The 12,055-nt window shown below is 41.2% G+C and overlaps 1 protein-coding gene across 5 annotated transcripts in view; it reads right to left on the bottom strand.

Moving 5' to 3' along the window:
- trps1 (trichorhinophalangeal syndrome I) overlaps positions 1-12,055 on the bottom strand; it is a 184,758-nt gene that overhangs the window by 77,646 nt on the left and 95,057 nt on the right. For 4 of the 5 annotated variants that reach the window (XM_061814600.1, XM_061814605.1, XM_061814614.1 and 1 more), the window contains one exon: positions 4,000-4,469. The exons of the other annotated variant lie outside the window; for it this stretch is intronic. In XM_061814600.1, the coding sequence (XP_061670584.1) occupies positions 4,000-4,012 (13 nt within the window). In that variant the 5' untranslated portion in view covers positions 4,013-4,469. The remainder of the gene's footprint in view (positions 1-3,999; positions 4,470-12,055) is intronic. 5 annotated transcript variants of the gene reach the window in all.

The raw sequence follows: 12,055 nt of genomic DNA, 5'->3' as shown, positions 1-12,055 counted from the left end.
ATAAACACCCACTCAACCAAACGTGCTTCACAGGAGGCAGGAGACTGTTGTGTGGGTGTAGGCGGTACAACACAGACACAAACGCACTCAACCAATCCCAACTCTAAGAGCAGTTGTGTTGAACTTGTGATTGGCAGTCAACAGGATCTATGGATGGCAGAGCCCATGTTTGCTGCAACTGCTTTGGCTCGCGTAATTTTGCCAAACTACAATCAGACACGATCCTCGAAAACAACCTCACCCAAGACTTTTGTTGCAACTTCTGCGCTTATGAGTTTTTCAACAATAATTCTTCACTAACGTGCATCCTCGGCTATAATATAAGGTGCACCTGCAAGCTGAGCTTGTAAGATATTTATTACACTATTTCTAAGGGTACAGCGATGTTTGTAAATGTTTGAAATCATGTTGGGGTCATATGTTGTCATATATTTATGGTTTAAACTATTAATACAGAAAATTATAATCACTGAGGGGAATGTCACAGTATTGATGAAAGGGAAAGGTCGTCTTGATCCCTATCCCCTGCAAATATCGGAGTTTCACCGTACCCACGGTTTCACGCGGTTTTGTGAGGATGTTCAAAGAAAACTCATAAATTAAGAGCTTTGTAGGTTCCCCAAAAATAAAAGCGAAAAGGATCTTGTGAACACACACCTCATCGAACAAACTGCTAACCACAAGGTCACGATTCTTGCTTGACAGTTCCATACACTTCACAATCATATCGGAATTGCATAAAAGTATTGCTTTATATGAGCAACAAGATCCACGTCCCACATAACTAACCCAGATTTCACAAATGACCAAGGATAACTCACGTCAATAGTGACCACAAAGCAACCGCGCTGTACTTACTCCACGCGAGTGACTTCATCAATTATAAAATCTCACGCACACTTCACACAACGCCAAATGCGCAACTGTCTTCTCGGCGCGTGATTGATTCCGCGTCCTTTAAACAAGTCGATCATTAGCAAACTAACAAATGAAGTCATTAATTGTGGTGACGTCTGGCGACGACTCCTTTATCCATCTTTGTCTGTATAATTTAGACGCCTCTGTCAGGCAAATAATTGTTGTTTCTGAGGCAAAGATAAAAAAAAAAAAATGTTTACTCAGACATTGAGGGTGGAAGTGAGCACACTGAGGGTTAATGGCCATACTACAGAATGATGCATTGGCTGTTCTTCCAAACACCCATTATGCAGCACAGAAGAAACACGACTGTTTTATGCGCTATATTGATGGCAACTGGTAACTTACAGTCCGAGCTACAAAGTCCAACACTTTAAAGGGGACATTTAACAGAAAATTGCCATTTAAGAGACAGTTTACAAATAGTTCGGTCCCTGGAGTTCTGCCCACCCATTAAATGGGAAATTATACAGCAAAGTTAATCTTTTAGCTCTGTTAAATTTACCTGAATTGTGAAGAGGGCATGTGAGGTTAAGATCAGACATTTTCAGGTAAGACCTGGACTGTAAGGAAAAGATATAAGATCAGCAGAGCTGCATTGTTAGAAGTGAATACAAATATAAGTGGCGCATATTTGTCAACGCAGTGATGGTCGGGAAGCCAGGTTTGAATGAACATTGGAATGCACCTTAGTCTATCACTCAGCGAAAGCAGCAAATGAAAACATTTACGCGGGGATTTTGAATGGGCCTGCTGACTGTTGCATAAGTTAGGTTTGTCTTAAAAGAACTGCTTGGTTTTGTTTTGTTTTTTTAACTTTGGCCTCAACAAAATGGAAAGTCTGACAATGGTCCATTTTCTGAGCCGCCTATCCTCACCAGAGCTGCGGGAGTGCTGGAGACCTATCCCAGTGATCTTCGGGCAGGAGACTGGGTAGACCCCGAAGTGGTTGCCAGCCAATCGCAGGGCACATAGAAACAACCATTCTCACTCGGAATCACACCTAAGGCCAATTTAGTCTCCAATTAATGCAAAAACTTAAATAAAATGTAAAAATGTAGAATGTTGGATTTTGGTGGAGAATTGAAGAAAAAAACAACATGGTCATTTGAAGAGTTGGATTTTTCCTCTCCAAGTGGGTACACAATAACCTGAATGTGCCATATTTATTTTCTGAGAAGACAACATTTATAAATCACCAAATTTTCGGCAACAAGAGCGAATTGTGTGGTCACTGTAATGAGATTAGCAACAATTTTTTCCCATTGACTCACTCCAAATTCCAATAAAATCCATTTTCCCACTCCAATAGAATGCAAGGCACAGTTATTGAAAATGGCATGCTGGATGTCTGTCCACTCCCACTATCAAATGACACAGAAGGGCGAGCTTACAGTTTGAGAAAGAAGGAAACCATACACCAAGATAAGGATCTGAAATATGTCAAGAAAATCAAACAAGAAATGAGTCTGATGTTTACCGTATGCCAGAGCAGGATGCCTGGAGAAAGGGACTAATTTCCCCCGTTCATTTTATCGGGAGATTATTCATAGTTTATGGGGAATTTCATCAACACGGGATCCAAGATTTTTTTCTCTTTAAACTGTTCAGATGTGACTGTGGCCGATAAGTCTTTTGGTACCTCATTTTTGAGGGTACAGCTTATGTTACGGCCAGATTCCCTTCATTTCTCTCCTGAAAATTATTAGCAAATGCATAATTATTAACAGAGTTTGCCTAATACTTTGTTGATGCAAGTTGGGCAACAATTAATCTAACGAATATGATGCAACGAGCTTGGCACACATATCTTCGGAGAGTTTGGCACATCCAGTACCTCTTTGAAACACCTTTCGAGCTCCAAGAGGCTAAATCGGTGCATGATGGAACAAATTGTAGTCCCACTATGTGTTAATTTGTGTTGTTTACTGTGATGTAATGTTGGCAAAAACAAGCACCACGCATATATTCAGCAAGAGCCCCACAGAGATGGCGCTCTGACCATATTGCCCCGCCATTACATCAGAAACGTGTACTTGATTGCGTATGTGTGTGTTTTGAACGACAGACCATCTTCACTTTTAGACTCCGCTGAATTGTCTCCACTTGAGCTTCCTTAGTCTGTTCGAGAACTATACAAAAACATGTTCCAAATCGAACTTGTGCTAGCAACATCAAAGCTGTCGCCGTACCACAACACACAGGCACGTACATGCGCGTGCACACGCACACTTGCACATGCATAGACAGTTACAGATGCAAACCACAGCTAAAAGCATCAAGCGGTTAAAAGCAACCCGCCCCGCTGCATAACATCACCGAGCAAAAGCCACCGTACCACATAATGAAAAACATACAAACATGCACGCACAGACACACACTCGTGTGCATAAAGGGCCTTGTGTGTATCCCATCCCCATATGTTCAGGCTTGTCCCAATCATTTATCTAAACACACAATGACAGAAAAAGTCATCAAAAGTCTTGCTTTGTGTTGGTTTTGTTGCTTTGCTTTTAGGGCAGACCTCCAGCATGGTTTTTCACTTTCATCCCAAAATTTAATAACATTAAGCAATGTTACTATCTATTCAATATGATGGGAGGACACGCAATCACAAATAAGCCCCCCAGAAAAACCCAAAAAACAGATCTTTCAAGAAACGTTCTTTTCACAAATTCCAATTTAAACCAGGAAAAAAAGGTAAAAATTATGTGGTATGAACTGTATAAAATACATTATCACATTTATGTACATATAAATATAAATTTCAGCAATAGAGATTTAAGATAAATGACTCACATGCATGTAAATCCAATGTACTAACTTAATAATAATAATTAATTTCTATGACATTTATCAATGTGTAATAATGACTATTAACATACTACAGTTCATATTAATGACCCTACTTCAATTACATACACTCAGACAGCGTATTATTTGTATATTAAATCTTCATCATAATTAAAAATGATGGGATTCATTCATATGAGTGATGTAGGGTATTTTTTTCAATATGATTCAGCAGATTATCATTCATGCTAATGGAAGAGTATTTAAAAATACAAAGAAATGTCTTACCTCTGCTGGTCATCAGGTTATAGAAACAACATGCCTGATTCCTGGCCTGGGCATCGGTTCTGTTCAAGTGGCTCAGTTGGGCCCCGAGGTTCCGCTCTGATAATAGGAAGCAGCAAAAAAAAAAAAAAAAAAAATAAAAAATAAAAAATAAAAACAGGAGTGGAGCTCACGCAAAATCCAAGTGCTCCGTTTCTCAGCAGGCCCACATAACTCCACGCAGTTCCATGGTGGCCAAACCTTGAGCTTTATTATTTTTTGTTTGTTTGGGGTTGGGGTGAGGGGCTTTACAATGGTCTTAAACTCCGCATTGCATTCTTTCGCTCTGGTCTGCCGCTGGTGGTGCTGTTAGGCGTCACAGCTCGGTGCAGCATTTTGGAGATGCGTGGGAGAAGTTTCAAAACAGACGCCGGTCTAGTCTTCGTTATGATTTAGATCCCCCTCAAAATTTTAAACAGGGCCACCTTAAGCACCTGGAAAAAGGCAGAAAAATAAACAGGTTTAGGATTTATATGCACCGGCATTTTATATCTGCTCTCTTGTCCAAATTTTATGAGAAACAATTTACCCCCAAGCTCCCAAATTGAGTGTCAGTGCACCGTGAGGAAAAATAGTTTCGTGCCACACTGCAAATGTGACTGCACCGTGGACTGATAGATCGAATCCATCCCACAAACGAGAGCCAGAGGGCATCAAAATGTGGCAGTGTGTGATATTCAGTCAAAACTATTACGATACATGGCCTAAATATGGCAGCTCATGCGCAAACCGTTAAATGAGAAAAACAATTGCTCAGGTTAAATGCTGTAATGCCATGGGCTGTATTCCTGTAAACAAGATTGGCAAAATAAATGCTAAAATCGAATGTCAAGTTGGACGGAGACATCATGCATTTTTTTCACAATTTAAAACAGTTCCCAGGTGTCTAAATAACAGCTTTTGTCGAAATGCATATACCTAATAATGTTGACATGGAAAACCTTTAGTGGGAATATTTACAACTTCACTGAATATAGTAATATGATCCTAAAAGTGTGGGCATTAAAATATGTTCTAAATTGTGTTGACAGGCTAAATTAAACAAGCTAATATCAGTGGCTTGGTTTGGTAATAGTAGATGTACTGTTGCAATCTTAGTCCATGTGTAATATTTTTAATTTACGCTCAGTATTTAAAATTTGACATCAAAAGAAGACTACTTGTCGCCTTCCCTCCCCGTGGCGGAAATCGCATCCATTCACGCGCCGTTACAACTATTGTTTGGGTTTCGGACTTGACAGAAAATGAGGGCAGCGGCTATTCAAGACTGCGAGCAAGTCATTACGTGAAAACGGATATGGGGCATTTTGAGGAGAAACAGAAGATTACCAGCAAAAAAAAAAAAAAAAAGTCAAGCCCATTATGAGTCATTACAGAAATTATGAGTCATTTTCAGACCTTCCCATCTCAAACCAGCATTGCGAGAGTGTTTTCGGGCCACAAAATCACATTGGAAGGTTATGAAGTTGAGATAGTGAGAACACAAGCCTCTGTTTGTCTGATTTATTTAAAACCTGTCCACCCCTGTTACACACACACACACATACACACACACACAAACACACACAAACACAATCCACATGCTTTGTTTTTTTTTGCAAGTTTACCCACAGAACAAAGGAGAAGCATAAGAATAGAGCTAAAGAATAGAGCTAAAGTACAAAGTGTACAACCAAAGAGGCCACTTTAGCAAATCAGAAGCTGGAAGAAAGTCATCGGTGGGCTAACTCAAAAGGATGAGTCATTTTCAGACCTCCCATCTGAATGAGAAATACCTCAATGATTTCGCAGGAAGATAATTAATTCTTCTAATGCAAACTGATGAAAAGGATAAGCATGCAATATCGACGTCACCATAAAGCCACACATCACGGCCCCCCAACAGCGTGATTGCCTCAGTTACAAGCTCCCTAGTTCTGGTTTTTCTTTTTCGTTCATCTTTGGAGACATTACGTTACTTATTTACACGAGGGAAGACTTGCTAAACATTAGGGATTCTACACCAGACTTTCACTGACTTTTACATGTTTTTTTTTCGGAGTTACACATCAGTGGAGTGGCTGTGTGCTACGGTGCATGGAGGCAATGCCACAGGGGGACAGCAAGCCAGAGTTTCGGTCAAGCTCCGGAAGAGAGGCTTCTAAATGCCGCTCCCATCGATTCACCTAGCATACGTTCGTTCTCTACCCAATAAAATGCAGGAGTTTCATTTTCTCACAAAGACCAGTGAAGCCTTCAAATGTTCCACCGCTCTGTGTTTCACAGACATGACTATGTTAATTCCTCCCCGATGGCGCTGTAATGCTTCTGGGCTTACAACTACACCAAGCTGACTGTAGCTATCGGGGGAAAAAAACAAAAGGCGGCGGGATATGTTTCTATATGAATGAAAAATTATGTACTGTCGTCTCTGAGCTCAACACACACTGCAGCCCGGACTTGGGAGTCTGTTTTGGAGCTGTAAGCCATTCTACTGGCACCGCGAGTTTGCTTCTTTCAGTCTCTCAGGTGTCTACATTCCTCCCCAGGCTGACACAAACGCAGCACTCAACACTCGCTGCGCAAATAAAGAAAAAAATGGCCCAGATTCACCCCTTATTATGATTGGTGATTTTACCATAGCTAAACTCAACCACAAACTCCCTAAATATATTCAAGTAGCACAGTGAATGTAATTCAAGTGGGGTGGGGGATTGTAGAACATTGCTATAACATGCAGAGGAAACTCCACCCTGTGGCAACCGACCCAATGCCAGTCGTAGTGACACCGGCGGCATGAACGCGAACTGTATTACATTTTCAAAACTACGTGCGTGGGTTGCGCTTGAGTATAAAGGCAGATTTGTGTGCAGGATAGCCGCAGTGATATCAGCGCAGTCACTGCCCGTGCGAGTATAAAGAGGCCTTGATTTCTGCGTTGACCATTCATGAACAGGATGTGAGACACATCTTCAAACATATAAAATATCAACAAAGCGGTGCGCCCAGACCTTGTATGCCATCCTCCCTTAAAGATTGCAAGGACCAGCTTGTTCCAGTCTTCACACAGATCAATAGTTGTATATAACCCTACAAGATGCAAAAGTTTCTTTAGGCTTGTCCAGTTAGGGGTCGCCACGCTCATATTTCTTTGGCACAGTTTTTACGCCGGATGCCCTTCCTGACACAACCCCTCAGGGGGAGTGGAGACCCCAGTGAGATATGAACTCGCAACCCCTGGTTTACTAAACCAATGCTCCAACCACTGCGCTATGAGGCCTTCAACATAAGCCTACAAGGTACCATTCCGCTTCAAATGACCCACCATCATCCCGGTCCCAAAGAACCCTGCAATCCCAGGTCTGAATGACTACAAGCCTGTCGCTCCAAAGAAATCCTATGAATGCATCATGCTGGACCACCTCAAGAGCGTCACAGGAGCCTTGCTGGACCCCCTGTAATTTACCTACGGAGCAAACAAGTCTGTGGATGACACAGTCAACATGGCACGCCAATTCATTCTACGACACCTCAACATGGCGGAAAGAAGTTTTAAATATTCACCAAACTGTTGCCATACAAAGTCAACTGAAATAGCACAAATGTAACATAATTAGTGGGAAGAGCAGTGTATACAATGTGTTGTTTATGTTCACAATCAATAGTTATCACGGAATTAATTATGGAGCATTTGAGAGGCCTCCAAAGACATTGTTTTTGAGAAAATTCCATAAAAATTGTAGCCCCTTATGTTATTAAATTAAGGCAAAATGAAGAAAAACAAGTTTAAAATTATATCAAGAAAACTTACTTAAAACTAGCCACAGTCTGAAAGAAAGTCAGTCATAAGTGTGAAGGACAAAAAACCCCAACCCATAAAAGATGTATAAAATAAAGAGAATACAGTAAATTGAATTTGGACAATCACAAAGCAGGAGAAAATTACATGGAAAAGGCTAAATAACTAAGCTCCAAATAAGTCATTTTCAGACCTTCCCATCAGAACCATGTATCTGTTTTGTGTGGAATTTTATTGGTGCAATAAAAATTAAGGCAAATGCAATTAGATTTCATGAAAAAACTTTCTGCGAAAATGAAATTATACAATCTAGAGCAAAGTCATGTGTGAAAAAGACGCAACAACAATAAATGAGAAAAAGAAGATGCATACAAAGTATAAATTTCACTAAAGACTTCCAGCCAATCAGAAACTAGAAATTGATCTGAAAACGACATTTTTAGACGTTTGTTGTCTTATCACTGAGTTTTGTCAGATTTATTTGACGCTCATCTACTATAAGAGCTGCAGTGTGACGCCGTGTCATAGAAATCCACACGCTTCCAATTATTGCAAAGTTGACCACATAATAGCTTCCGCCATTAGTGTCTTTAAAAAAAAAAAAAAAAAATTAGAAGCACTCACAACAGGGAAAAAAATAGGGGGTGGGGGTTATTTCCCGTCAAAAGTCAGAATATTTTCCCCCTGGAGCCCTGACTGGGTCTCGCGGCCCCTCATTCATTTACGTGATCACAGTGCCTCTGTTTTTCTCCTTATCCGCCTCCTCCGCTGTGACTTATCTCCATCCTTTTCCACTTGTGTTCCTCCATCGACATTTCAAATCTGTTTCCATCACTGTCTTTCCCATCAATCCGTCACTGAGCTCCCTCTTCCAACTTGTGATTGCTCGGGACACACACATACACCCACAAATATAAATGGACACACACATACACGCACACGTCTTCCCACCACAGTACAGCTACCGCCTCCTGTGGGGTCCAGTCCGACTATAGGCCGCTACATTATCCCAGAAAGTTTGGGCCACGCCACTAGCCGACAGACAGGGGGGGGGGGGGGGTTGTTTGTTTTTCTGTTTCCAATTTGGTCCAGCCCAGAGGAACTCCACACTCCGCTACATCTCAAACGCACCATTCATGACGGCCTGACGCTTGCGATTACATGCAAACAACCATTTGCCCGCAGACCCCCGCTTATGCATGCAAAAAAAAAAAGCATCAAGGCGTGTGTAGGTGCACAACGCACATCATCCCAAAAATACAGTTACCACCTGAACATTCAGTTGGCACGTGCTTACCTTGTTCATATCTAACCGAGAATTTTAAAAATAGATTTTAAAAATACGTATACATATTCTTGACCCATAAGATTTAAAATGAAGTATCAATTAATTGCCAATGTTCCCTCTAAACTGCGAGCATGTGCAATTGTGCACCGCTAATGCAGTCTCTTCGCAGATATTCTGCGCTGCGAGCAATAAAAAATTATCCAATGCAAATTGAAAGTATAACATACAGCTATTCAGTTTCATAATTACAAATGTTACAGTACTTACGCAGCCCATCAATGTGTTTTATAATGACAGCATCCGTGCTTTAGTGAGCAGCACAGTCTGGGCAACGTAGAGCGAAGACGAGCAAGACATGCTGCTTATGTTTACTTTCGATATTAATGGAGAAAGTTAAAAAAGAAATGCTGTTGTTTTAAGATGCAATGACTGTTGGAGTATGTGAATAATTGAAGAAAAAGTGCTTAAACTGGACGAGATTTTCTCCTTTTTCCGAGTAGGAAATGTCTGGTCTGAAGCCAAAGTACAAAGCGGTGTGTGATTTTAAAATTCCACCTTGGCATAGCCTGATCCAGGACGAAAGCACAGACAGTACAGTGCACAAAAAGCTAATTCTGTATTTTAAATATAGGAGGCAACATAACATTAACCTTAAAACGGTTTGGGAGCATCATCATCATCTACACCCCTCATCGTTGGTAGCTCGCAAGAGATTGGCTGCTTGACAAGTAGATCTTGGGGTAAAAAAATTCTGGGTACCCTGTTCTAGTCGTAAGGTGTCTACCTCACAATTTTGAGGTTCTTGGTTCAAATCTTGGTTGGGCCTTCTTGTAAATTCTCTCCCAAGGATTCCAGTTTCCTCTGTCATTATAATCATATGCTTGTTGGGTTCACCGAAGTCTCAAAATTGTCCCTAGGTGGTTGTTTTTCTGTATGTGCCTTATGATTAGGTGTATCTGGTTCTCGCCCAAAGTCAGCTGGGATAGGCAGCGCTACAGAGAATGAATAGATAATTATTTACAAGAAGTAATTAAACTTGTTTTGACGTTCACACAAAAATACAATGACAACATGTCAGCTATGGGAAGTTAAGCTACAGCCACAATATTACAACATAATAGGCAGCATTATTCTGCTGTCAAAACAGGAGCTTAGAACATTCAGAGAAAAATACTCCCTCTAACTCCCCCTCAAGAAAAAATGAAACATAATTCAGTGACTGTTGATTTCTTCCATTAGTCAAGCAAGGATATCAAATGATCCCAATCCTGATTTTGAAGAAGAATAAACAAGAAAAAAAACATGCAACTCTTTAGTTACTTTGGCGTTCCCCGTACCCTCGAACCATCAAATATTTCATTTGTTTCTGATTGGTATTATATGAGTGAGAGTCAGAAGTGAATCTTCTGTTGATGTTTTTAACCAGACAGACACCGATAACCAGAGGTGGATTTGTGCAACTATGTTTTGCAATTCCATATATTTGGTAGGGATGTAGAAACAAGATCACTACCTTCTGGAATGCTTGACATCAAAAGGATTATATCTGCAGGTGACTGAGAATAAAGGCGCACTTTCAGCAATATTTTATCGTCAGCTAAGCCACAGTATGAAAACACAAACAGGGAACCCCCAGTTTTTGGACATGCCCATTAGTGCAACCTGCTCCCAAAAAAATAAAAAAATAAAACAATGAATCAAATTCATGGAATCCTATTATGTGAGCAGACAAGCGGACATATCCCTGGCAGAGTTCAAGAATAGTCAAATAATGTCTGCTTGTGCCTGTGGCTGCTGAGACGGCCCAGCCAGACAGAGCGCATATTCATCCTTGGCGATGCGAGCGAGCTGCATAAATCAACAGGTATCTCCACACTGCTGAGATACTCACGTTTCCCCCCCCCCCAAAAAAAAACAACCTAAAAAAAAATATTACAAAAAAGAAACTTTTTTAGCAGAAGTTGTAGGCGTCACGAAGGGAACCAGTAGCGGGCATAAATCAACATGTTGATTGTTGACTCTCTCGCCTTTTCTGTCTGTCTTTTTTTTTTTTTTTCCACTTCAAAATTTACGGAAAACAAACTGAAGTCGTGCCAGAACAACACACGCGAGAGCTCTCCATGCCAAAGGCGACCAGGTATATAAAATGCTTTTGGAAGTCCACCCACATACACTTGTGCACGTGTTTCTGTCTGGCTCCGCTCAAATATGACATCACTCGCACACAAGACGGCTACAGAAAAAGAAGGGAAAAGAAAGAAAGACTGCCATGTTGCGCACATGCACCGACCCAACTCTGCCGCCTGTGTAAACACACAAACACGCACACTTTTCCACTCCCGAAGAAGCGGAGATTTCCTGCAGAAGCCACCCCCCACCACCACCACCCTCTCCAGCTCTGACGGGAAATGTATCTGGACAAACTTAACGTGCACACGCGCAGACCCAGCGGAACGTTTGCTGGGCCACAATGTTGACTTTTGTATTCCCTTGCAGGAGCGAACGGAGGGACATTTTTTTCGCTATTGGGAACCGGGGGCTTTTTAACACCCCCCCCCCGATGTCAATTTCAGGGCTGGGCTTCTTCACTCTAGAGCAAGAAGTTGTCACACTGTCTCAAGACTTTGGCTTAAGTTCCAAATTTAAAGCCAACAGCCACCAAACTAAAGCGGGGTACTGACAAACGTGCCAAATTTGAGCATTTTGAGGTCAGCAAAGGCCCAATTATTGAATGCATCAAAAAAAAATCCCTAGTGATTTTCCCGAGATCTTATGCGAGTTAAGAGTGAATTCTCCTGCCTTGATGCTAGACATGTTCAATATTTATTTTTTCCTCCAGAGGAGTGAAATCAGGTCATCAACTTTGTATCGGTCCGTTGTGGTAAAGTGGGAGCTCAGTCGAAAGGCAAAGCTATCAATTTACCGGTCGATCTATGTTCCAACCCTTACCTATG

Source organism: Syngnathoides biaculeatus, chromosome 1 (genome assembly GCF_019802595.1).
Source record: "Syngnathoides biaculeatus isolate LvHL_M chromosome 1, ASM1980259v1, whole genome shotgun sequence".
Taxonomy (NCBI): Eukaryota; Metazoa; Chordata; class Actinopteri; order Syngnathiformes; family Syngnathidae; genus Syngnathoides; species Syngnathoides biaculeatus.
This window is presented reverse-complemented; position numbering and strand designations above follow the sequence as displayed.